At 39.2% G+C, this 27726-nt stretch overlaps 1 protein-coding gene across 1 annotated transcript; it reads left to right on the plus strand.

Annotated features, from left to right (window-relative positions):
* Positions 1–22451: 22451 nt before the first annotated feature.
* On the plus strand, positions 22452–23156 carry LOC138910428 (uncharacterized). The gene is made up of 2 exons (XM_070201667.1): positions 22452–22751; positions 22875–23156. Exons 1-2 carry the CDS (start codon positions 22452–22454, stop codon positions 23154–23156), a joined length of 582 nt encoding a protein of 193 aa, XP_070057768.1.
* The last annotated feature ends 4570 nt before the right edge of the window (positions 23157–27726 follow it).

Below are 27726 nucleotides of genomic sequence, written 5' to 3' on the forward strand. Positions count from 1 at the left end.
TTTTGAAAATTAGTTTCTCCACCCTAATGCATGACTTATATCCTATCAGTTTCTGATTAATGATTTCCCCCCAAAAAAGTAAAGAAAAACAAAAGAAAAAGGAGCTTATAGATCATAGTGTTCATATCCCGATGAAGAAACACAAGCCCGGATTAATAATGGATCAATAATCACGCTAAGTTCATCTTATTAAGACAGAGTTTATTCATGCGTAAATTTTTATACTTAATTAATCTATTCTATTTTTCTTGATCCGGTACTTGATTTTCTTGCCCTTTCCCAAAGCAAGGTTTTACACATAGAGCTTCATATATCTTTGTATCTTCTCCCCCCCCCCCCCCTATCCATCAAATATATGAAATTTATCAGCCCAACTAATTCAAATTTGCACACTACTTAAAAAATTGAAATTAACTACGAAATTAACTAAAAAAATTGAAATTAACTACGAATTGCAACTAAATTGCTCGTATCTAACAATTTTTTTTGTCATTAATTCGTCGCTAAATAGGATTAGCGACTAATTTTCTCTTTAGCTACATAATTTGTCGCTAATTCTTATTTTTTTTAGTAGTGGCATCTCAAGACCTCTTATTAAAGGTGAGAGAATTTTAGCCGTTCCATATTCACATTTCTTGGTGATTCACAATTTCATATTTGTATCTTCTACTTAAAACATGAAGAGGGAGTTCCGTAGAGAAAAACAGGAACATGGGCCAGCCATAATTGGTTGACAAAACGATATATAGTGGACAGTGGACAGTCACGAGCTAGGAGCCTAGGATATATATATGAATGGTCCTTAATTATTATACATGAGTTGTAGAAATTTTTTTCTCTCGTGACTGCATGTTCTATAATAAGTTAATAAACCCATTTCTGGGGATACACCTTTTATTACAGGATATAAAGCTTCGGCATTTGATTCATGTCTCTCCATTTCTGCAAGCGTAGTTTGAGATAAAGATGATATATATTATAACTCAGACTTCTCTTCTAACTTCTATGTTCACTTCTGTTAAGGACTCTGAGCTTGTCAACTAGATGATGCAACAGTATCTCTTCAGATTCGGACAATATATCTCAACTAAAGTCTTACTAATTAATTCACAACTCTTGTTTTCTTATCGTTTCCTCAATGTAAGGGAAAAGTATTGACGAACCACTAGTCAAGCCATCTGTGTTGTTATTTTGGTTTCATATAGTCCGTGATCCACATTAAGATTTTGTCTATACATGAGTGCAAAATTCGTAATATATTGCTCAGCGTAATGTTCCAAAGTCCAATTCTCAATGCTTGTTTGGTATCACATATATATACATTGCGTTCAATAAAAAAAAAATCCAATTTAAAATGTTCATTTCAAATATGGTATTTGGTTGCAGTAAGAGATGGTGATAGGATGTGCATTAGTGCGTAATGATCATTTATAACTACATAGTAGTCCTAGTAAAATTATTGACTCATGTTTAACTATATGTTAATTAGTAACAAATTCGGACTAAGGTCGAGTGGTCGACGAGGCCTTGCTTTAGTTGCAACATTGATGTGTCAATGTCATAAATATTGAGTTCTAATATCTTTTGAAGTAAGATACCTCTAGTTCTAATAATCGAGTGGTCGACGAGGCCTTGCTTTAGTTGCAACATTGAGGTGTCAATGTCAAAAATATTGAGTTCTAATATCTTTTGAAATAAGATACCTCTAGTTCTAATAACTACGAATTTCTTTCCTCGTAAACTTTGTCATACCTATTTGTACTCAGCACGCGCACTTGGAATCTCAACCCGAGTTCTCAATCTTAACACGGGTACTTGGAACCTTAGCACATGTATGTTTACCCGTAAAATGATATAGTTGAATTCATACGTGGTTTATAGACAACTGAATCGATTTGATCCCAAAATAATAAATAAATTAAACAAGAATGTAAGACTTAGCGTTGAAATCAAGATAAGACAACAAAAATCCTGGTTCTGGGACCAAAGCTTCCGGAGGCAGTAGTAATAATATTAATAAGCAAGAAGATAAAATACTATTGAGCTTTGAACAAAGTACAGTATGAGCTTGTTAGAAAATTCATGTCCTTACAATGTCTGTTGAGCTTATTATTTATAGTCGTACCTAGGGAACAAACTCCTAGGATCAAGCCACTTTTAAAGGAAAATTATGAGGGCCATTGAAGAATGTGTAACGATAGGCAGTGAATGCCATATTCTCTGCAACAGACTATGTATTTAATGCTATAGAATATTCTCCATTAAATGCTACCGGGTGACATACATTTATTTAGCCTTTATAAACACTATTCCCTTCGGGAACAAATGAGATCGTTGCCTTCAGACCTGATTGCCTTCTGTTTTCGGCTCCACGTATCTCTTTATCATGCGAGCATTTAATATGAACATATTTTGCCCTATATAGACAGTCCCCTTGCTTTCCGGTGGCATAACCTTGTGTCACCGGGAAGTTGGTGAAGATACTTTTCTTAGCGGGAAATTCTCTGACCCCCTTTGAAAAGTTTCTGGCGCTTGATTAGACGCACATCTCTCCGCATTTAATGCCCCGAACACGCGTCATCCCATAATTTAGCAACACTTCTGCCAGTTATCGAGGTAATTATGGCCACGATTTTAGCCGCGTATTCCTTTACTTATACGCATCAACCTTCTTCTTTTATACTTCATAACTTTTCAAACTCTCTCAAACTCTCTTTACTCAACTCATACTTGTCTTTCACTTTCTCTAATCTTCTTCTTTAGAGAAAAGCCCTTATTCTCTTCTAATAACAATGGCCTCCTCTTCCAGAAATCCTAGTGCTTCGAAAAATAAAGAAAGTGTTGATGATGCTGCTCCTCCCATGGTGAGTGTTGATACCCAATTTTGCCTTCATATTTTATAAAGTATTCTATATACTTTTAAAATATTATTTTGTATTATTACCCAATTTACAAGAGTCATATAAGCATTTTCTATAATTTTTAAATTTTTAAAATTAATTTTCTTATATTTAAATTATTCAAATATTTAGTAATTATCCTTTCAAATTATTTTTGGGTAATTTAATCATCCAAATTTATTATTTATACCCACATGTACGTTTTATAATATTTTACTTTATTTCATATAATTATATTTGTACTATGAGCTATTTATATAATTTTTGCAATAATAGCCTATATCCTACAAATAATTGTGTTTATTATATTATTTATGCCAAATATCATTTTTTATTTTTTTATAATGTTGACTTATAATTTTCAAGAATTCTTCATAGCATAAATAATATTTATACCATTTATTAGATGTGTTAATAATTTATTTTTAATTAAATTCGAGTATTTTAAAAGTTGGCCCAAAATAGGCCAAATTCCGGACCAATTTAATAGCTCAAACGCCCAAAATCCTTAGCCCAATTCCCCCAACCCAAGCCAAACAACATTTTTAGTTAACCCGGTCGGTACCTATTTTAAATGACCCGCCCCACTCTTTCCTTCTATCTCAACCGTCGATCTCAGAGATCAACGGCCCACAAGCCATCTCCCATCTTTAAACTAACCAACCCCAAACCCTAACACCCATTCCTCTAAGACAGTCGCCCCTAAACACTCACCTTCTCTCTTCTTCACAACCCTAGCCGCCTCCCTTAATCTTCTCCGAATCCGATCAAATCATGGATTCCTTCTGTGATTCACTTACCTTTTACGCGTTATCTCATTGTTACTTACAAGACTATGGTCTTACTTAGTACTTGCCCCATTTTTGTTGAGTACTAGTTTCCGAATCAAAGGAAATCGGCTTCACTCTTCAAGATTTGGACAATATTTCGTCTGTATACATCCATGGCAAAGCTATGAGGGTCCGATTCACCAAGATCTACGGTCAATTTCTGACCCTTGTCAAATTAGGGTTTACCTGGTTTCTTTACCTGATCCGATTTTAAATTGAATTCGCATATTCTTCTTTCCTTGTTTATGTTCGATTGTTTGTATTTTCTTATTTGTGTGTTGATTTTTTACTACTATATAAATCCCCCTTCCCCGTTTCCCCTCGAAGACTTAACAACTATTGCTACAATTACTGCTACTACTATTATTCTCTCACTCTCACTTATTCTACTATTCTGAAATTTGAGACCTTGGCCGGCTAAAGCCAAGGCCACCGTAATTCAATTGTTGCTCATTTTTCAATGTGAGCAGTACTCGGGGTTCATTCGAGACCCTTGGGAACTCTGACGCACTGAGATTCTAGGAGTCCTGCTATTTATTGCTAGTTAAGTTGCTGTTGGAAATTAATTTTCTTGTTCGTTTAATTTGTAACTGGTGAGTACCTTGACTCTTGCAATTCTATTCTTAATTGTGCTAATGCCCTGAATACCCATCTTTGTTCAAATTTGTGAACCTATATGACTACAGTATGTTGTTACCTTTGTTTGCAATCCTATCTACCTTGAAGTTAGCCTATAGTTATGTATTCTCTGGCATCTAAACTTGCCTAAATCCTATACTTGGACGTCTGCCCACTATGTATATTTTTGACCATCTTGAACCTGCTCAACCTACTATGTTTATGCATACATGGGTTTCCTATGTTTGTTAGGGATGAGCATAATATCAACCGAACCGAAAAAATCTGCCGAACTGACAATTTTGGTTTATTCGGTTTAGTGTATTTGATTTTTCGGTTGGTTAGCGGTTTATGATTTTGTAAAATTCGGTATTCGATTCGGTGATCAGTTTTGGGGTTGCAGTTTTTGGTTAACCGAAAAATTGAAGTTTTGTAAATATGTTGCTATGCTTAATTCGTTATGCAGAAAGTATATTTGTTGGCTTGTGTGAGCTTCCATCCTATTACCCCTAAATAGACGATGCTGTTTAATGTTTGTAGTAGTAGAGGGATAAATAAGGTACAATTAGGTGTATTTAGGGACAATGAGCCTGTTTGGATTGGCTTTTAAGTTGGTCAAACCTGCTTTTAAGTCATTTTTAGCTTATTGAGGTGTTTGGCAAAATTAAAATTTGCTTAAAGGTCAAATGCTTTTAAGCCAAAAGGTCCAAAATAAGCCAAAAGTGATAAGTTGGGTAATCCCAACTTTTTTTTAGCTTAAAAAACACCCCTCTTTGACCAAATATTTTACATTGCTATCCTTAATACTTATGTATAATTCTCAAAATACCCTAATCTTTTCTTTTTCTCCTTTCCTCCGCCTTTTCCAATCTCTGGCTTCCAAATTCCATAATATTTTCTTTTTCTCCTTTCCTCCGCCATTTCTAATCTCTGCCTTCCAAATTCCATCTCTGCCGAACTGAAGTCCTTGGTGCCTTTTTTTTTTTCCTTTAAGCAAGTCTTTGGTTACTTATTTTTTGTCTAACAGATAAATTAATTCTAGTGACTCTTTTGATTTTGGATTCCTGAGAGTGAAAAATGAACAACGTCTTGTTCTTTGTAGAGTTATCTATTTCTTTCTCGTGGTAGGTGGATTTGGGTGGGGAAGAATGAAGCTTTTAATTGAGACAAAAATTAATTTATCTTTGAATTAAGTTCAAATTAATTTTAGTTAATAACATGCGTTTCTTCCAGTAAGTATAAATACATCTTACTTTCAAGAAAATAGAGCTTAGCAATCAACTTGATTTGAGAATCTACACCTATTCATTTGTTTTGACCCCATGAAAAAAGAAAGAAAGAAAAGACAGTATGAATTGATTTAGTCTTGATAGTTTCAGGGTATTTAAGTCATTTTAACAGAAAAAGTGTTTATGAGCATATGTTTTCCAAACACATCAACTGCTTATTTTTAGCTCCAACACCTTTATGCAAACACATAACTGCTTATTTAAAAATTAAGCTCAAGCACATAAAAAGTACTTTTAAGCACTGGATGCTTAAAAGCTACTTAAATTAAGCCAATCCAAACGGGCTCAATGAAAGCTATTATTTATATATTTTGGTTAACTTTGACAACAAAAGTAAGAAATAAGTAGAAACACCAGGAATTTGACTATGCTGCGTGTAACGACTCGACAGGTCGTTTTGAGCTCCAGTGCGTCGTTCGGCGGTTTGAGGCCTTGAGTAGCTTCACTTCAGGTATTATAACTTGTACGCGTGGTCGGAATTGAATTTCGGGAAGTTCAGAGTTGATTTGGAAAGAAAATTCTAATTTCAGAAGCTTTAAGTTGGAAGAATTGATTAAGGTTTGAATTTTGAGTAAACGACCTCAGAATCGGGATTGAAAAGTTCCAACAGGTTCGTATGATGATTTTGGACATGGGCGTATGTCCGGATCAGGTTTTGGATGACCCTGGATCATTTCGGCGCGTATTGTGGAAGGTTGGCATTTTGGAAGAATTTCATAAATTTGGGTTGAAGTACATTTCAATGTTATCAACGTCCGTTTGGGATTCCAAGTCTTAGAATAGCTCCATATGGTGATTACGGTATTGGGAGCTCGTCCAGAAGTGGATTTGGAGGTCCGTAGGTCATTTGGCGAAAAATAGAAATTTGAATGTTTTTTGGAAAGTTTGATCGGGAGCGGACATTTTGATATCGGGGTCAGATTCTGATTCCAGAAGTTGGAGTAGGTCCGTAATGTCAATTATGACTTGTGAGCAAAATTTGAGGTCCATCGGACGTAATTTGATGGGTTCTGGCATCGAATATAGAAGTTTGAAGTTCTAAAGTTCATTAAGTTTGAATTGGGGTGCGATTCATGATTTTGATGTTGTTGGATGTGATTTGAGGCCTCGAGCAGGCCCGGGGACCTCGAGTGTGTTTCGGATCAATTTGAGCTGTTTGGAACTGCTATTGCTGGTATCTGGTTTTCTTCTTCGCAAGCGCGAAGGGAGTCCCCCGTTCGCGAAGAGGAACTTTGAGGCTGATGGGTTTTGGCCTCCGCGAACGCGAGGTAGTAGCTGGGAAGGCCTTCGCGAACACGATGAAGAGAGGGAGCGGGGGCCTAGAGTCATTTAGCCTTCGCGAACGCGAAGATTCAACCGCGAACGCGAATCAGTAGTGCCTGAAGGCATCACGAACGCGAGGCTTTGGTCGCGAACGTGAAGAGGAAATTTGGATGGCAGTGCTTCTTTGCCCTTCACGATCGCGATGGTCTTTCCGCGATCGCGAAGAAGGGCGGACCTGGGCAGTGAAGTTTTAAAGACTGGATTTGGCCATTTTCCTCCATTTTTCATTTGGTTGGGCCATTTTTGGAGCTCTTGGAAGGGAGATTTTTGTCATCTATGTCAAGGTAAGTGATTCCCACCTATTACAAGTTAAATACTTGGATTATATATTGATTTAGACTTGAAAATTTGTGAAAATTTGGGATTTTGAAGAAAAACCTAGAAATTGGTATTTTTGGATTTTGACCACGAAATCAGACATGGAATTTGGAATAAATTATATATTTGAATTCGTGGTATCATGGATAAAGTTCATCTTCAAACATTTTCGGAATCCGGGCACGTGGGCCCGAGGGTGATTTTTATCGACTTTTCAAGCGGAGTTAGAAATTTTTATAAATTGAATTATAATGAGTATTGAAGTATATATTTATGGGTTTGCACATTTATTGACTAGTTTTGGAGCGTTGGGAATCTGTACTAGTTGTTAGAAGGGCTTGGGAGCCGGTTATGGAATTTCGTAGCGAGGTAAGTCTCCTTTCTAACCTTGTAAGAGGGAATTAACACTATAGGTAAAATAATTCAATATGTGCTTATATTTGTGGGGGCTACGTACGCACAAGGTGATGAGAGTTCGTGCGTAGCTGCTAATATGTTTATGTCCGGGTAGTCTAGGACCTAGATCATGTTATAATTGTGATGCTTGCATCCTACTTGTTAATTTAAATTTCTTAAATCATATCGAAACTTGGTAAAGGAACTTTTAAAAGGTTAAACTTCATTTACTTGACCATTAAATGAGAATTTGAAATTTTGGAATATTTGCCTCTTAATAAATCTTGAATTGGTTGTTTAATGTGTTTTCTCTTTTGTGGAGAGGGCCGAATGCCTCGACAGGTTAAATAGATGCATCTATGGTTCGCGCCGTTCGACCCTCGGCAGTGCACGGTTTAAATATTTATGTTGGATCGGGCCGTACGACCTCAGCATGATTTGCACATGATATATTTTTGGAATTGATAATAATTGATATTGCTTTCATTGGCACGGGATACAAAAATGTTAAATGACGAAAATAAATTTGGAAAATTCTTATGAACAAAAGAATTGTTTACTTATTTCATGACATTGAGCTTACAACCGTTCTAAGTAATCCATGCTTAATTATATCATCGACGTTTTATTTATAGCCCATAGTAAGTGTCGAAGTCGACCCCTCGTCACTACTTCTTCGAGGGTATCCAGTAAGAGGTCCAATATGTAAATGTGGCTAGTGATTCAGAGCGTTTATGAAATGGTTAAAATAGGGATTTGGAGGAATTTGGCGGGTTGATTGCGCGAGGTCATGTTGGTAAGAAAGAAGGAATCTTGGTAGGTTCCGGGGTTATATAATGGTAGCTTCAAGCTTAAGTGGGAGAGCCCCACCGCCTACAATTGGATTGCATGGTTGTCTACTTGTGAGGTTTCTGGTTATCGGCATATTGGTGGGCTGTTATGACTAAGGAAAGAGAACATCAGTGGTGATTTGAGCCAAGGATTTGAGGAATATGTGCTACAATTGGCCTTATCAATTTATGTTGAGGCTTTGGGAAGACTCGAAATTTATGCTTCGTGTAGATGTGATGTACAAGGAAAGTGAGTCAGTCGAGTGCTTCTTTTAGAAGGTGTTCATGTGCTAGCAGGGCCTTGGATTTTGATCATAATTGGGAACAAGTCAGAATGGGTGACTCTCAACAATAGTTCTAGTGGGTTCAAAGATTCAAAATGCGGTGCCTAAGAATTTTGAGCCAGTAGTATGGTTAAGTATTGAGCTTTTGTAGTGGATTATGAAAAGTGGCTTGAAGTGTTCTACGTTATCTTCGGTCTGCGGTATGGCATTGGAGGAATGGGAGAAAATAACTTCGGATTCATAGAGCGATTTTCAGAATGGGTGTACCAGTTGAAGATGCGAATATGCACATAAGGAGGGTATGAGATGGTTTATGGGCTTTGGATACAACATGGTCTCATGAAATAAGGTCACTCAGGATGAGTGCGGATTTGGGTTCATGATGTTTTGAATGGAGCTATTATTATTTCTAGGGCAAGTCCCGAGTAAATTAGAAGAAGTGGCTCGGTTGGTCATGGTTGAATCAACACGGTTATGGCAGCGGCTCGGTTAGTCATGGTTGAATCAGCACGGTTATGGCAGCGACCAATTTCTCCAGCGTGATGTTATACATGTAGTTTGTGGTTGTACACTTGGGCTTGAGCGCCACCACAACTTGGTTGATTTGGGAGATATTCGATTCGTATGGCTTTGTTGTGTAAAGGGATTTCCGGAAGAGTTATGACAATTTAGATTATGACATGAGGTTTTATTTTTTGCGGTTTGGAAATTTAGTTGTGTGTTGCATTGGTTCTTCTGAAATGAGCTAAGTAAAAGGTTTCTATATGATGAAGTGTTTATCCTATTAGTGGCTCAAGGGTTATTATGGAATTCTGGTACTCTCACGTATTGGCATATTAGGTGCAGTGAGCGGCATGGGGAATTGGAAGCTTAGGATCAAGGTTGCGGTTCGGTGTTGACAAGAATGTCACGAGCTCGGATGATCAGGGAATAATTCAGATGTTTAGAGTAAGCTGGTAGTGTCTTTAGCGCCACCTGAGATAGGTGTCCTGTGTAAGAGGCTTTGTGTACTGATTTGCAGCTCTTTGATTTGCTTTACAACATTAGTGTGGCCGGTGGTACGGATTTGCAGACTTGTTACCTGGTGTGGAAGGTCGTGGGAGAGTATCCCACGAGAATATTGTATAAGTGTAACATGTAGTCACTTGATTGATTAAAGATTAGTATGGATATTTGGTACTATCGCTAATGTGAGAGTTTAGGCCTGAAAGGCGCTCTATTCAGTTGGTAGTGAATTGTGGAAGTTTGTTTCAGATTCGACGGCTGTTCTTGTGTGTCATGGGAAAAAGGTTATTGTGAATCCTTGAGAGGGTATTTGCCCAAGCATGGTATGATCAAAATCGGTTTGGGGTTCGTTGATGGGTCCAAAAGTGGATGTGTACTCTACACCAGCCTAGGTGTGTTCATTCAGCATATCATTCCTTATCGAGGAGTATTTGGGCGTTGGATGTTATTTTCGTCGTCAACTACTTCATGTAATACTCTATTATGCCGTGTGGGTTGTGAGACGACTTGATTATTTGTACAATATGTTGAGGTCCCGCATAGCAGTGGTGTTATGTGAGCAGGGTGGCTCTCGAGATGCAGATCATATATCGCACCTTAGTTGTGCTTGAGTTTTATAGCATATGACGCTCCCCAGGATATGTATTATGCACTTGGCGTACTTAGGGTTGATATTCGGGCATTTTGTGAGTATGAGATTTACGGCTCGAGGTGTGTTTTCTTTGGACTATTATGTGTGGATCCGGTAGCACGCCGCCACTGGTACGTTGTTTGAATCGGGTGGCATGCCGCCACGGGTACGTTGTTTGGATCGGGTGGCACGCCGCCACGGGTATCATGGTTGGATCGGGTTGCACGCCGCAACGGTATCATGTATGGATCGGGTTGCACGCCGCAACAGTGTGATGTTGAGTACAGTTCCCTGTACCTATTTTTGTGTGTTTTGCTTCTTATTTTCTGAGGAAGGTTTATAATATCATTTCGGTTGTTTAATTAGTCACGTGGGTTGAACAGTTCTTTCCGGAGTTCATTTTTCCTTATTTATCATATGCGAGTTTGTGGATTGTTGGCACATGGTGGCATCATATGAGACCTTTGGTAGTGTTTGTGGTGGCTTATTGCCAGAACAACTTATACTGGATGAGACGAGATTATTGGACCTGGAATTAGTGTGATCGGATTATATGAGGCATGTTAAAAAGCAAATATCGTTATTTGGTTCATAATGGGGTAATGGTCCTTGTCAGGAGGAGGGACTCAATGTTTTGTTGACTCGGAAGTTGGTTATGAATTTCTACAGATACTTTCTGTTGTGGCAGTATTGCGAGAGTTCAAACGGGACTTATATGCTTCGTGAGGTGCGTGTGGGCATCCTATTCATGTGATTTTGACTATCGTTGTCATAAGATGTTATTATGGTCATGTGAGTTACATAGTGCATGGTATGAGTTTAGTAAAGGTATGCAATCATGTATTGGTGCATCGTGTAGTGATGGATACGGTGTTCGTATGTTGGAAACAGACCTAGTAGAGAATTTCATATGTTGGAATTTGGCTCTAAGGCTTATTTGAATAGATAAAAGGGAGGATTTTCGGGTTTGCTCGAGCTAATATGCTCAACTGGGTTGTGGTAGATGCACGAGGTATTAAACAATGATTTTGGACAACTCCAAAGCAGTTCTTAGCATGTTCGAGGACGAACGTATGTTTAAGCGGAAGAGAATGTAACGACCCGACCGGTCATTTTGAGCTTCAGCGCGTCGTTCGGCGGTTTGAGGCCTTGAGTAGCTTCATTTCAGATATTATAACTTGTGCGCGTGGTCAGAATTGAATTTCGGGAAGTACGGAGTTAATTTGGAAAGAAAATTCTAATTTCGGAAGCTTTAAGTTGTAAGAATTGAGTAAGGTTTTATTTTTGAGTAAACGACCTCGGAATCGGGATTGGAAAGTTCCAACAGGTTTGTATGATGATTTTGGACTTGGGCGTATTCCCGGATCAGGTTTTGAATGACCCAGGAGCGTTTCAGCGCCTATTGTGGAAGGTTGGCATTTTTGAAGAATTTCGTAAATTTGGGATGAAGTGCATTTCAATGTTATCAATGACCGTTTGGGATTCCGAGTCTGGGAATTGCTCCGTATGGTGATTCTGGTATTGGGAGCACGCCCTAAAGTGGATTTGGAGGCCCGTAGGTCATTTCGGGGTCATTTGGCGAAAAATGGAAATTTGAAGGTTTTTTGGAAAGTTTGACCGGGAGCGAACTTTTTGATATCGGGGTCGGATTCCGATTCCGGAAGTTGGAGTAGGTCCGTAATGTCAATTATAACTTGTGTGCAAAATTTGAGTTCAATCGGACGTGATTTGATGGGTTTCGGCATCGAATGTAGAAGTTTAAAGTTCAAAAGTTCATTAAGTTTGAATTGGGGTGTGATTCATGATCTTGATGTTGTTGGATGTAATTTGAGGCATCCGTGTTATGTTATGGGACTGATTGGTGTGATTGGACGGGGTCCCGAGGACCTCGGGTGTATTTCGGGGTTATTTCGGATCAATTCGAGTTGTTTGGAACTGCTGTTGCTGGTATCTGGTTTCCTTCTCCGCGAACGTGAAGGGAGTCCCACATTCGCGAAGAGGAACTTTGAGGCCGCAGGGTTTTGGCCTTCGCGAACGCGAGGCCGTGGACGCGAACGTGAATGCGAGGCAGTAGCTGGGAAGGCCTTCGCGAACGAGATGAAGAGAGTGAGCGGGGGCCAGGAGTCATTTAGCCTTCGCGAAGCGAAGCTTCAACCGCGAACGCGAATCAGTAGGGCTTGAAGGCATCGCGAACGTGAGGCTTTGGTCGCGTGAGGAAATTTGGAGGGCAGTGCTTCTTTGGCCTTCGCAATCGCGATGGTCTTTCCGCGATCGCGAAAAAGGGCAAACCTGGGCAGTGAAGATTTAAATACGGGATTTGGCCATTTTCCCTCCATTTTTCATTTGGTTGAGCGATTTTTGGAGCTCTTGGAAGGGAGATGTTCGTCATCTATGTCAAGGTAAGTGATTCACACCTATTGCAAGTTAAATACTTGGATTATATATGGATTTAGACTTGAAAATTTGTGGAAATTTGGGTTTTAGAAGAAAAAACTAGAAATTGATATTTTTTGATTTTGACCAAGAAATTGGACATGGAATTTGGAATAAATTATATATTTGAGTTCGTGGTGTCATGGATAAAGTTTATCTTTGAGAAGTTTCAGAATCCAGGCACCTGGGCCCGAGGGTGATTTTTATCGACTTTTCAAGAGTAGTTAGGAATATTTGTAAATTGAATTATAATGATTATTAGAGTATATATTTATGGGTTTGCACATTTATTGACTACTTTTGGAGTATTGGGCATCGGTTCGAGTTGTTGGAAGGGTTTGGGAGCCGGTTGTGGAATTTTGGAGCGAGGTAAGTCTCCTTTTTAACCTTGTAAGAGGGAATTAACCCCATAGATGAAATAATTCAATATGTTCTTCTATTTGTGGGGGCTACGTACGCACGAGGTAACAAGAGTCTGTGCGTAGCTACTAATATGTTTATGTCTGGGTAGTCTAGGACCCAGATTATGTTATAATTGCGATGCTTGCATCCTACTTGTTAATTTAAATTGCTTAAATCATATAGAAACCTGGTAAAGGAACTTAAAAAAGGTTAAACTTCATTTACTTGACAGTTAAATGAGAATTTGAAATTTTGGAATATTTGCCTCTTAATAAATCTTGAATTGATTGTTTAATGTATTTTCTCTTTTGTGGAGCGGGCCGAACGCCTCGGCAGATTAAATAGATGCATCTATGGTTAGCACCGTTCGACCCTCGGCAGTGCACAGTTTAAATATTTATATTGGATCGGGCCGTACGACCTCGGCATGATTTCCGCATGATATATTTTTGGAATTGATATTGCTTTCATTGGCCCGAGATACAAAAATGTTAAATGACGAAAATAAATTTGGAAATTTCTTATGAACAAAAGAATTGTTTACTTATTTCATGACATTGAGCTTACAGCCGTTCTACGTAATCCATGCTTAATTATATCATCGACGTTTTATTCATAACCCATAGTAAGTGTCGAAGTCGACTCCTCGTCACTACTTCTTTGAGGTTAGGCAGAATACTTACTAGGTACGTATTGATTTACTTACTCATACTACACTTGCTGCACATTTTTGTACAGGTGCATATGTGTCTAGTGGCCTTATGGGCGCAGAGGCGTGTTTATCGTGGGGACTTAGGTGAGCTTCATTTTATACTATGATCCGCAGCCAGTAGAGTCTCCTTCAGAGTATTTATATTTTTTCTGTCCAATTTGTACTCCGGACAGATATTGTATTTTTATTTTACATTCCTAGTTGAGGCTCATACACTTGTGACACCGAGTTTTGGGGTGATTATGGGTTGTTCTGTATTGAAATTGTTAAAAATATTATTGTTTACTCTGCAAATTTCATCTTTTACTATTTAATTGAAGGAAATATGATTTCAAAAATATTAAAATGAGAACCAAATTAAGTATTTATTTCTGGCTTGCCTGACAGCGGTGTCCGGCGCCATCACGACCTTTAATGAATTTTGGGTCGTGACACTGTGTCTCATAAGAGACGACAATTATGTTGTCATGTGAAATTGAAGAGAAAAATTAAGCTAACTTTTAATAACTGAAACTTGATTTTCAATAGAGAAAACCCCAAAGGCAGGGCCAAAACTGACCTAACTAAACCGAATATTAACCGAACCGATGTTTTAAAAACCGAAAAAACCGTATTTATATTGGTTCGGTTTTCGGTACACCAAATCAATAACCGAAAGTCGAACAAAATGAACTGAACTTCTTGAAAATCGAACCGTACCGACCGACGCCCACCCCTAATGTTTGTTGCTTGCCCATGTTCATGCCTTGATCTAAATTATTGTATTAAAATTCTTAGGATTCTTATTCATGCCCAGAATTTGCTCGACTGTACTTCTTTATGCTAATCCATTCAGGCATAACTTGCTACTTGATCATGTCTATATGAATTCTGAACTCTTCAGACAAGCATGCTAGTTTACCATTTGTGAACCCCAATCCTCATTATAATTTCCTGCTTTACTACCATCCTGTTCTGTAGACTCATATCTGCTAGTGTTAGTCTTTCTTGAGTTTAATGACTAGGGAGTCCTTGATGTGCATATTTGAACTTGCTATATGTGATCAACTTGTATTAAGTACTTCTTTACTGATTGGTTGTGGTGTTGAGTTTGTGATACTGTTGACCCTAAGTTTCTTTAATAGGTTTCCTTAGTAGCACTTCTACTTGCCCAAAATTGGCCTACAATTCTTAGTTATGTCTTGCCTTGCATTCTATATTCTTCTTGCGAAGGCTGTTGTGTATCTATCCCAAGGGGAGTCTCATGAGCATGTCATTGTCACCTGTTAATCTCCTCAGAATCAGTTCCTGCCCTTAACTCTCATGCTCAGCTTCTTGCTTTATGGATGCATGTTTCCTATAACTAATTATGTGTTCTTCAGAAGTCTATGCTTTGAACTTATTTGCTAGTTTGAAAGCCCTACATATGTGCTCATTGTAAGGTCCTTGTACATGTGTGTCCTCCCACCTGTTACACATCACCCCTAAGGTGATACTTAGAAAATCCTTCTGCTGATGATTGTAATAATAGGAATCCATGTGTCTTTGCCTGAATTCTGAGTTATTTGAATGACATGTTTTATGTCCCCATGTTCATGTTGTTTGTTAATGGTAAGCGAGACAATTGTCTTCATGTTTGGGGCCTGGCTTATTGGGTCGTGTGTGTTATTGGATCTGAACATTGGTCAGACATGCTTGCGAGCTTGGGCATTGGGCATGTTGGATATGCACGAGTAAGGCTGGTGAAGGCCCAGAAGGGCACTGCCGGGTTACTTTGTACTTGTGTTGGACCTGTAATTATTATTTTTGGGCCTGTAGTCGCCCTATTAAGTCTGTACTTATTTTATTTGGGCCTGTAATAATATGTAATAATGAATGATGGGGAAATTAGTAAAAAGAGGGCTGGGGTCTCCTAATTCTTGCATGAACAGGTAGAAAACTTGTCCATATGATTTAATTGCCTTGCTTGCTGTTTGTTTGATGTGCCACACTAATAGAAATCATGCCTATAGGAAATCACACACTTCACTTAACTTGTCTAATACTCGTACATTATCCAAAAGCATGTTGGTTGGAGTAATGGCTTTACTTGCTCTCATATTTACTGTTGTGCGCTATTAGACAATATGTCTATAGGAACCAAACACCAATAACTATTTGCTTAGTTATATAATTATTAGATAGCATGCCTATAGGACGCAATAATACATGTCTTTGTAATGCTCATCTAGATGCCATGTCTATAGGGCTTTAACTACTTAATTAATGAATTGCTTATGTCGCTCTTATTACACTGCTCGCCTAGATAATATGTCTATAGGGATATGCAGGATGAATCTGTGTTTAAATACCAGCTATTATAGATCTTGCCTATATGATACTGTTACTCGCCTAGAATTCCGAGTTTCCTAATAGCTTTCATTGCCCCATGGCACAAATAACTTAGAGATCATGTCTATAGGTTTTATCATACCCGCAATCTGCAAGTTCGATAGTCTGAAACAGCAAGCACTGCCTGTAGGATGTTTAAAACTGGGATCACATAGAAGCCATGTCTATAGGACTTAACGCCTTAATTCTCAAACAACCTAATATAAAAATCTGCCCGCGTGCATTTGTTGTTTATGTGTGGAGGCTAACTTGAGCCATTTATTGATTCTACGTGTAGTCCTACATGTTTTGAATGTGTGCCTAGTTTTATCTTTTGAGCACCCTCAATAAAGTCTAGAACCACCCAAATAGTAGGTCCAAAGCCTCCTGGGCCATAGGCATGAGACGGGTAGTGCACGCATAGGACACAATTTAGAATTGAATTAGAGCGCTTTATGTAAACAACTTTAACATAGTAATTGGGTAGCTGGAGATGATAGTCTGTGCCCACTGAATAATATGAGCAACCCCTACCCAAAGGGAGTTGCGAAGTATTATTTATGTTGCACGGGGTGATCCTTTAGGCTAAAATACTTAGGACCCCCCTCCTTTATATGTTTATTGTTCGCGCTTTGTTTCTTTGAACTTAGAATGATTAGGTTGTGTCCTGCAGCCTCTAAAGACTTGTATTGATCATTTATATATATAGTTTAATTTCTTCACATGTGCGATTTTCTTTACACTTGTTTACATTATAGTTGAACTTTTAAATTCCTTGTCTCCCTTCACTTACATGATCACATAGGACAATTATAATCCAATAATTCCACGTAGCATTAATTTCGGTCGGGACCCATATTTGTGGACCTCGAAGAGTACCTAACACCTTCTCTTTGAGGTAATTTGATCCCTTACCTGATCTTTGGTGGCGTAGACTAGTTAAATAGAGTTATTTGCAAATATGTACCCTAACGCACCTTAAAAATCGTTAGGTGGTGACTCTTATCTTTTAATACCCATTTAAAAAAGTTGTCACATGTCGAAACCCGCTTTCACAAGAAAACAGGGCACGACGGCATGACGACTTTGCTGGGGATATATTTAGGCTCTTACCATAATGAAGTTGACTTATGATGACATGTACATCCCCTCCCTATTTCCCCTTACTTGCTTAAACTGCTTTGATATGTACATCCCCTCTCCACTTCCTTCATCTTGTTTAAGATTGCTATATCATGTCTCTCCTGTCTCTATCTCCTTATTTGCTTCATTTAATTACGTTCTCGCACATATTCATGAGTTAAACTGTTTCTCTCCTTTGTCTTTCCTTTTTTCTTTTCTTTCTCATGTTCATATTATTTACTATTTTATGCACTTTCATAATGCAAATATCTGGCAATATGTTACTATTTTGCATAAAGCATGCTTCCATGTATCACGCCGGTCATATGTAATACTATCTCTCATGGTTGGAAGACGACATAGACGGGGACGTCAAACCGAGGGTCAATCTAAAAGATAGGATCATAGATGAGGTAGGTGGGGCATAGATAAAGTACAAGAGGCTACGTAAAAGGGTGTTCGAATATGAAGCTAAGCATCTGGAACAACATAAGGTGGATATGGAGGCGATCAAGGAATGGAAGGAGATTGCAAACAAGACCACAGAGAGGTTAGAGCATCTAGAGCAAGGATTGATAAAACTAGAGGGGAAGATGAGATAGAGGATTAGGGATTGTTAAGGCATGGACTATGATGAAGGAGGGAAGCTGGCAATGGCTTACTTTCCACTCGACATGCGCAATCTGGGAAATGTGATTGTTGGAGTCAAAAGAGCCAAGCATGGAGAAGGTCCTTCTGAGACCAAGTAGACTAGGAGATAATGTTCTTTACTGCTTTCTAGATTAGATTTCGTTAGATTTTGATGTAATAAGGATTTATGCCATTAGTGACTTTATAATTATTATTTTGATTTAGTGAAAGATTGATTTGGCTTATTTTCTCATTAATGGAATGAGGCAACATTGGCATGAATTTTCTCCAAGTCTATATGTCGCTTAGGCCTACTTCAGGTACAATGAGGTCCCCAAATTAGGACGCGAATTATTGCATGACCTTACGTGACACTTGTTTAAATATTGCAAACATTCTTTTACTTCGTCTTACTGACTTGGTTACCTTTTATTTTTCCCTTCTATTGATTACTCCCACTCTACGAAAGACTGATGGAAGAACAAATGAACAAGTTCTTCGTCAGAGCTCAGGATCCACAATATTACGAAAGACTAATGGTTATAGAGAATCACAAGTTCTCCGACATCATCAAGTTGGAAGAAAGGATAGAAGAATGGGTCAAGAGCAGTATGGTGACCAACTTCAAGGCATTGCAAGCCACCAACAAAGCCTTATATTCGGGAGGTATTTTGAAGAAGAAGGAAGTGGATGCCGTAATGGTAGCCCAGGGCCCTAAGTCTTTTCTTACCTACCAAACACCTTCACCCACACAACAATCCTCACCTCAAAAATACCAATACCCTGCCACCACCTACCATACCTATAAAACCCAACCTGTATATTACCATTCACCTCCTCCCGCCCGCCAAAACTACCCAAAGGCACGACCAAACTTTGACCGCGGAGCTCCCATAAAATACACCCGTATCGCTGAACCCATAGCCCAACTGTGTGAGTGACTAAAGGCCGATAGTTACATCACTCCCATTCTTGCTGTCGTTGTTAAAAACCCTTCCCAATGAGTTAACCCCAACAAAACTTGTGCCTACCATTCAGGCATGAAGGGTCATACCTTTGAGAAAAGCCGCATATTGAATGACGCTGATTGACACCAAAGTTATACAAGCAAAGGAGTTTGCGCCAAATGTTCATAATAACTCTCTTCCTGATCATAGGGGCGAGGGAGTGAATGCGATAGAAACTGATGAAGAATGGGATCATGAAGGATCCATTGGACTTATTCAAGAGGGGGGAACTCCCAAAACATCTCATGTCATGCTCTCACCGATTGTGGTGCAAACCCATGCACCGTTTGAGGTCAAGGTAGCTACTACACCCTTCACTGTGATGGTAGCTCCAACACTGTCTTAAAAGTATGATGTTTTCCTATGGGATTATGTGGCGAAGGAAAGAAGAAAAGGAAAAGCCAAGATGGAAGAGACAGGTGTTGCACAAGGAATAACCAGAACTGACAGAGTTTACACAGTGTTTACACACTCGAGAATCTTGGAGGAACAAGCAAATAGACCACATCTAAGCCACCTGTCATGGAGATAGGCACTAATGATCTTTGGAGAAAGGTACATGTAAGGGAATACTCTGTTGTTGATCACCTAAACAAGACTCCCGCCCAGATATCCATCTTATCGTTGTTGCAAAACTCAGATGCGCACAAGAATGCCTTGATGGAGGTATTAAGTGAAGCTTATGTGCCTACTGATATCACCAGTGGGGAGATGGCTAATATGGTAGGACAGATACTGGAGAGCCACAAGATTACTTTCCACGAAGATGAGCTACTTCTGGAGGGGTTGAGTCACAACAAGGCATTGCACATCACTGTGCAATATGAAGACAAGTTTATTTCCGGGGTTCTGATAGATGGGGGCTCAAGTCTGAACATATGCCCATTGACTACTTTGAAAAGATTGGGTATAGGACTGCATGAGATACGGATGGGAAGTATGAATGTGAAGGCATTTAATGGGTCTCAGAGAGCCACTATCGGAGAAATCAACCTCGATCTGCAGATGGGCCCGACTTGGTTCGATGTGGATATCTAGGTGCTAGATATATCTGCCACCTATAACTTGTTACTGGGACAACCATGGATACATGCAGCTGGGGCAATCGCTTCTATCCTACACTAGGCTGTGAAGTTTGAGTGGAACCACCAATAGGTGATTATTCACGGAGATGGAAGTAACCCTATCTACACCAACCATTTTGTGCCAGCTATCGAGAACGGGAGGAAATTGGGAAGAGAAATATACCACAATATTGAGCGAGTAAATGCAATCGAGAAGGGTCGATGGTGGAGCAACAAGATAGAGAGCATACTAATGTGGTTAGGGTATGAACCAGGCAATGGTCTCGGTCCAAAGCTTTAAGGGATCACGGAACCAATACGACCACAATACCATGGCACAACCTTTGGTCTCGGGTATAAATATATCTTGCAAGAATATCAGTATTAGATACCGTCGTGGCGTGACTTTTACCAATCATTGGAACAACCCATACCACCACTGCACCAGACATTCCGTTAGACTGATGTGATTTGGGGATCCGAGGAAGATGAGGTATTGGCCAGCATGAGGAAGCTGTTTCTGGACGAGGAAGGTATGGACTGCAGTGCAATTTTAGAGGAGGAGAAAGAGGAAGACCTTACCATTTAGACAGTGGGAGAAGGAGTTATTCTCAGGAATTGGACTAATGTACCATCCCGGGCTCGCCGAGTACCTGGGTAGTTGTGGCTGAATTAACATGATTTATTTTTCAATTGCTTTTGGGCATTTAAGACATTTTCAATGTTCTATTTTGGAATAATTACTCGAGACATCGAGTCGTACTTGTTGACAATTTTAAATTTTATTAATGCATTATTGCTTTTCGTTTATTTATTATTATCTTTCTACATTCTTTTTCAGCATAATTATTACATATCCTGATGAACCTATGACCGTGACATGTAATGAGACAACACAACATAAGGAAAGTGATTCAGAAGATTTAGAAGATGATATAATACCTGAGGAAATTATCAAAAAGGTAGAGAATTTTGAGAACAAACCAAAGTCCAATTTGGAAGAAATTGAGGCAGTTAACTTAGGGGATTCTGAAATAGTCAAAGAAACTTACATTAGCATTCATCTATCGTCATCAGAGAAGGAAGAGTACATTAGGTTTCTAAAGGAATATGAGGATATTTTCGCATGGTCTTACGACGACATGACTGGGTTAAGCACATCCATAGTGGCTCACAAGCTACCTAACAACCCCATGTGTCCGTCGGTAAAGCAGAAGCTCAGAAAATTCAAATCAGATATGAGTATGAAGATAAAGGAAGAGGTCACCAAGCAAATCAAAGACAAGGTCCTTTGAGTGGTCGAGTACCCAACTTGGTTAGCCAACATTGTGCTGGTTCCAAAGAAGGATGGGAAAGTCAGTGTGTGTTGACTATCGAGATCTGAACAGAGCAAGTCCTAAGGATGATTTCCCATTGCCCAACATACACATATTGATCGACAACTGTGCCAAGCATGAACTCTAATCCTCTGTGGATTATTTCGCATGATATCACCATATTTGGATGGATGAAGAGGATGCCGAAAAGATAGCCTTCATCAAGCCATGGGGATTTCTACAAAATGATGCTATTTGGCTTGAAGAACGCCAGGGCAACCTACATGAGAGCCATGACTACTCTTTTTCACGATATGATACACAAGGAAATAAAGGTGTACGTGGATGACGTCAGCATCAAATCTAAGAGGAGTTCAGATCACATAGCAGAGTTGAGGAAGTTTTTCGATCGGCTTTGAAAATATAATCTGAAGCTAAATCCTGCAAAATATGCTTTCGGAGTAACCGCTGGGAAGTTGCTGGGTCTCATCATCAGTCACCGTAGTATTGAGCTAGACCCATTAAAAATCAAAGCTATTTAGGACTTTTCACCGCCAAAGAACAAGAAGGATGTGATGACTTTTCTGGGACGCCTCTATTATATCAGTCGTTTCATAGCACAGTCAACGATGATATGTGAATCGATCTTCAAAATGCTGAGGAAAGATGTTGCGACGAGCTAGACCGAAGAATGTCAAAAGGCTTTCGATAAAATCAAGGAGTACTTGTCTAACCCGCCCGTCTTGGTCCCACCAGAGCCCGGAAGACCTTTACTGTTGTACCTATCCTTGTTGGATGGAGCTTTTGGTTACGTCCTGGGGCAACATGATGAAACCGGGAGAATAGAGCATGTGATATACTATCTGAGTACGAAGTTCACACCTTACGAAGCCCGATACTCTTTGTTAGAATGCACCTGTTGTTCCTTGACATGGATAACTCAGAAATTGAGAAACTACTTCTGCGCATACACCACATATCTCATATCGAGGATGGATCCGCTGAAATACATCTTTCAGAAACCCATGCCTACGGGTAAGCTAGCAAAGTGGCAGATATTGCTAAGTGAGTTCGATATCATCTATGTGACTCAAAAGGCGGTCAAGGGGCAAACATTGGCCGATCACCTGGCAGAGAATCCCATAGATGGAGAATACAAACCATTGAAGACGTATTTTCCCGACAATGAAGTGACGTTTGTAGGAGGAGATATTGCTGAAACATATTATTGTTGGAGGATGTTTTACGACGGAGCTGCAAACTTCAAAGGAGTGGGCATCAGAGCTGTTTTGGTATCAGAAATCGGTTAACACTACCTGGTATCCGCAAAGCTCAGGTTCCCATACACTAACAATATAGCAGAATATGAGGCTTGCATCTTGGGACTCAAATTGGCTAACGACATGAATATTCAGGAGTTACTGGTAATCGAAAAATCAGATATGCTGGTATATCAAGTACTTGGAGAATGGGTTACCAAGAATACTAAAATATTGCCATACTTGCATTGTGTGCAAGATTTGATCAAAAGGTTCACAAAGATAGAATTCAAACACGTTCCGAGAATTCAGAACGAGTTCGCAGATGCACTGGCTACCTTGTCTTCCATGATACAACGTCCAGACAAGAATTTCGTTGATCCTATTCCGATAGAGATTCGTAAGCAACCAGCTTATTTTGCTCATGTTGAAGAATAGTTTGATGGAAATCCATGATTTCACGATATCAAGGAGTATTTGTAGAAAGGAGAATACCCAGGAAATGCTACACACACTCAGAAGTGCATGCTTCGAAGATTGGCCAACCACTTATTTCAGAGCGGAGTAATTCTGTATAGAAGGACTCCTGACTTGGGATTACTACGATGTGTCGATGCCAAGGAGGAATCTAGGCTGCTCGAAGAGATACACGCCGGAACCTACGGACCTCACATGAACAGGTTTGTTCTGGCCAAAAAAATATTAAGGGCGGGGTATTTCTGGATGACTATGGAGATAGACTACATCAAATATTCTCAAAAGTGCCACCAATGCCAAATACATACTGATATGATATGGGTGCCACCCAGCAAACTCAACGCAACGAGTTCACGATGGCCTTTCTGTAAGGCCCCGTAACATCTTACCAAAAATTCGGGATTTTGTGGTGCTAAGATAGACTTATATGTTGATGATTGTACTAAATTGTTGAAGAAACGTTTTTGGAAGAAGAAGGCAATTTTGCGGTCTATTTTGCGACCGTAGAACCTTTTCGCGAGCAGCATAAGCGTCGCAGAGTGAAGCAAAAACTTGAGTTAATTTTAGGACATTTATGCGGTCGCATAATCGTTTCGCAGACCGCATAATACATCGCAGAATAATAATGGAGATTTTTGTAGGGAAGTTCTGTGGTGCATTATGCGACCGCAGAACAGGTCCGCGGGCCGCAGACCCAACCCGAAATAACCTAGTTTTTGGAGATCAATTTTGCGGTCCTTTTTGTGGGCCGCACATGAACTCTGCGATTGCAGACTTGGAATTGGAGGGTCCATTTTCTGATTTTTATAACTCGATCCCATTTTGATAAATAACCTTTAGGGCTCATTTTGAAGGCAAAAATGTGATATTTTTATCGAGGAGTGAGAGTGTTTTAGAGAGAGGGAGAAGCTCAAGTGCTTTGTTCATCAAGATCTTGTCCAAATCTTTGAAATCCAACAAGGAAATCTCACAAGATCTTCACTCAAGAGGTAAGGTTCTAACCCTAGTCTTCAATTTCGAGTTCGGGATAAAAGATGGGTGATTGAGAGTATGATTCTTGGGTGTGAGGGTATTATGTATACATGCATGTACCAATAAGGTTTGTGGAAAGATTGTTGAGCCCAAATGGGTAAATATTGGGTTGTGAAGTGAAAGAAATCTTGTGGAAGAACCTTGTAACCAATTTGCACATCTAGTGTTTGATAAAATGCTCAAATGAGCTGAAATCATGAATCTCTCCCTAATTATGGTCCAATTTTATTATATCTCTAGTTGATTGGAATTGCTAGAATTGTTGGGACGTTGTGGTAAGCTAAGGAAAACTCAAGCTAGGTATGTTGGCTAAACTCCTCTATTAGAATTGAATCCCACGGTATTCATGTAACTTATGTAAGTCCCGAGTTGTTCATTATAAAATTGGCTATTCCGAATAAGCTTGTGTTGAAAGATATATGTTCCATATGTATCCCCAAATGCTTTTATCATGTTATGTTATCATTTGAGAATGTGTTCAAAGTATGGTCTGTGCATTAAAAATGTTTTGACTTCAAGTCAAATTCAAACGAAGGCTATTATGCCAAATTTTATGAAACATCTTTATGTGCCTAAGACTCTTAATTGCTCACATGTGTACTAAAAACATTTATTTGAAATGCCTTGTGTTATTGATGATGATGATGTTTGAAAGTAAAAAAGGTGAGCATAAAATACTAAATATGGCCAACGTGCCAAAAATAATTTTTTAATTGTGGCCACTAGTGCCAATGAAATAAAAAGATGTGAAAGAAGTATGAAACGAGATGATTGGTAGAAAAGGGTGATGTCGATTCACACATCAATGTGGTGAGACGGCCTAGCCGATCGGGTCGTGATCGGATGCCATGCCGCACACATGGTGGTGATTGTGCTGGAAATTATAATTAAAATTGTGACTATGGTTGATGTCTCGGATGAGACGGCCTATCCGATCGGGTCGTGATCAGACACCGTGCTAAAAGTATGGTGGTATTGTGAATGGTGGCATATTGGTACTAAAGGTCTCCCAACTTAAAATATGGAAATTTATTTGAACACTGTCTTGGCCCTAACTTGAGGTTTGATGTTGTTTGAGGCTTCCACTGATATTATGATTGTTTTTGCTTGTATTATTAATCGTTCTATTGAGAGGGTGTTTTGTCATTCATACTAGTACTATTCCACATATACTAACATCCCTTTTGTCGGGGGAGTTGCATCTTCAATGGATGCAAGTGGTTCCACAGCAGGAGACATTGATTAGTGATAGCGGTACACCCTCTTCCCAGCTGACTTGGTGAGCCCCACTTCATTTCGGGGTCATGTATCTTTTGTTCCGTGTGTATTGTGTTTGAGGTATAGTCGGGGCCTTGTTGCCCGCACTATCATAATACTCTTTTGTATCTATTATAGACTCTGTAGACATAGTGTGGGTTGTATATTAGTGTTGGGGAAGTCAAACAAGTTATGTTGTGTTTGAATTACTTGTTCCATTTCAGACCATAAAAATGTGTGTAATTTGAGACTTTAAAATAAAGTAACTAATGGTAATAAATTGGTATTGTATACATGATCTCTTTATTGTATAATTAACGAAAATATGTATTATCTTTATTCATAAGTGAGTTTAGGTAGAAAGTATCAAACATGCTTGCTTGACCAGGTTCACTAGGTTGAGCGACGGTCGCGCTCCCCAAGTTCGAGGCGTGACACTTTCTCTGCCTGGGGTATGGACGTCATCAGACCAATTGAACCCACTACTTCAACCGTACAAAGATTCATTTTGGTGGCTATAGATTGCTTCACTAAATGTGTCAAAGCCGTTTCTTATAAAGTTATGACCAAGAAGGTCGTAGCAAATTTTATTCGAGATCGTATTGTTTGTCGATTCGGAGTACCTGAGTCAATCATTACCGACAATGCCGCCAATCTCAACAGTGATCTGATGAAAGCTATGTACGAAACATTCACGATCAAGCACCGGAAGTTTACAGCATATAGGCCGCAAATGAATGAAGTCGTGGAAGCCACCAACAAGAACATCAAGAAGATATTAAGGAAGATGGTGTACAACTATAAGCAATGGCATGAGAAGCTACCATTTTCTCTGCTCAGGTACCGCACCACAGTTCACACGTCAACTGGGGCAACTCCATATCTACCGGTTTACGGTACTAAAGCCGTTATACCCACCGAGGTGAAGATTCCTTCCCTAAGAATCATACATGAGGCCGAGCTCAGTGATGCGGAATGGATACAAAGCTTGTATGAGCAACTGGCTCTCATTGATGGTAAGAGGATGAACACAGTGTGTCACGATCAACTCTATCGGAATAGAATGGCAAGGGCTTTCAATAAGAAGGTTAGATCGAGGCAATTCACACCAGGGAAATTGGTGTTAAAGCGGATCTTCCCGCATCAGGATTGTCATGCCCCGACCTCGGGGAGCGCGACCTGCGCTCAACCGAGTAAACTTAGTCGAGCAAGCCTACTTTACATCAACCTCCTATCTTTACTCATGCATGATTTACCATAATATAATTAGATCTTGACTTTTAAATTGAATACATTTGGCTCAATGGCCTAAAATTCTTTCTCATGATGGGTACACAACTTTATAAATAGCTGTAAATACTGTGAACATAAGTACATGACAAAACTTAAAACTTTAATTACATGACCCACAGTGTACATGGAGCTTCTATGACAATAGATACCTAAATAAATAAAACGAACTAGACCCAAACACTCACTAGAACTGTAGCGGGCTTACCATAAGTTGAGTAGTGAAGAAGATCCCTATCAAAGATCCATATCATCATGTAGAAGTATACTTGCATCCATTAAAAGATTCAGCGCCCCCGGCAAAAAGGGACGTGAGTACATGTGGAATAGTACTCGTATGTAAGGCAGACAAAACAACATATGAAAATACGGTAACTCAAATAAGAGGCAAATAAAGCACATCAAGAAACTATAAACGACCCATAGAGTCACATTTCAAGTCTTATTATACTTACTTTATTCTTAACTTCTTTTGGGATCAAGTGTGCCATATGAACTATGCGTGGGATACAAAATATAATGTAAATGTAACAATATGCACAAATAAGGGCAATGAAAGTGGCATCTATTGTTCATATTGGCTACGCGTCTCACCAGACCGTCCACAATCCTCTCTTACTATACACGTGTTCATCCATACCGTTCATATATGCGTTTCATAGACCGTCCATAGTGTTTATTCATACCATACACATATGCGTTTCATAGACCGTCCATAGGATCACATATACAATACACCTATGCATTTCATAGATCGTCTATAGGATTACATATACAATACACCTATGTGTTTCATAGACCGTCAATAGGATTACATATACAATACACATATATGTTTCATAGACCGTCAATAGGATTACATATACAATACACATATGTGTTTCATAGACCGTCCATAGGATTACATATACAATACACATATGCGTTTCATAGACCGTCCATAGGATTACAT

This window comes from Nicotiana tomentosiformis, chromosome 4, assembly GCF_000390325.3.
Source record: "Nicotiana tomentosiformis chromosome 4, ASM39032v3, whole genome shotgun sequence".
Lineage (NCBI taxonomy): Eukaryota > Viridiplantae > Streptophyta > Magnoliopsida > Solanales > Solanaceae > Nicotiana > Nicotiana tomentosiformis.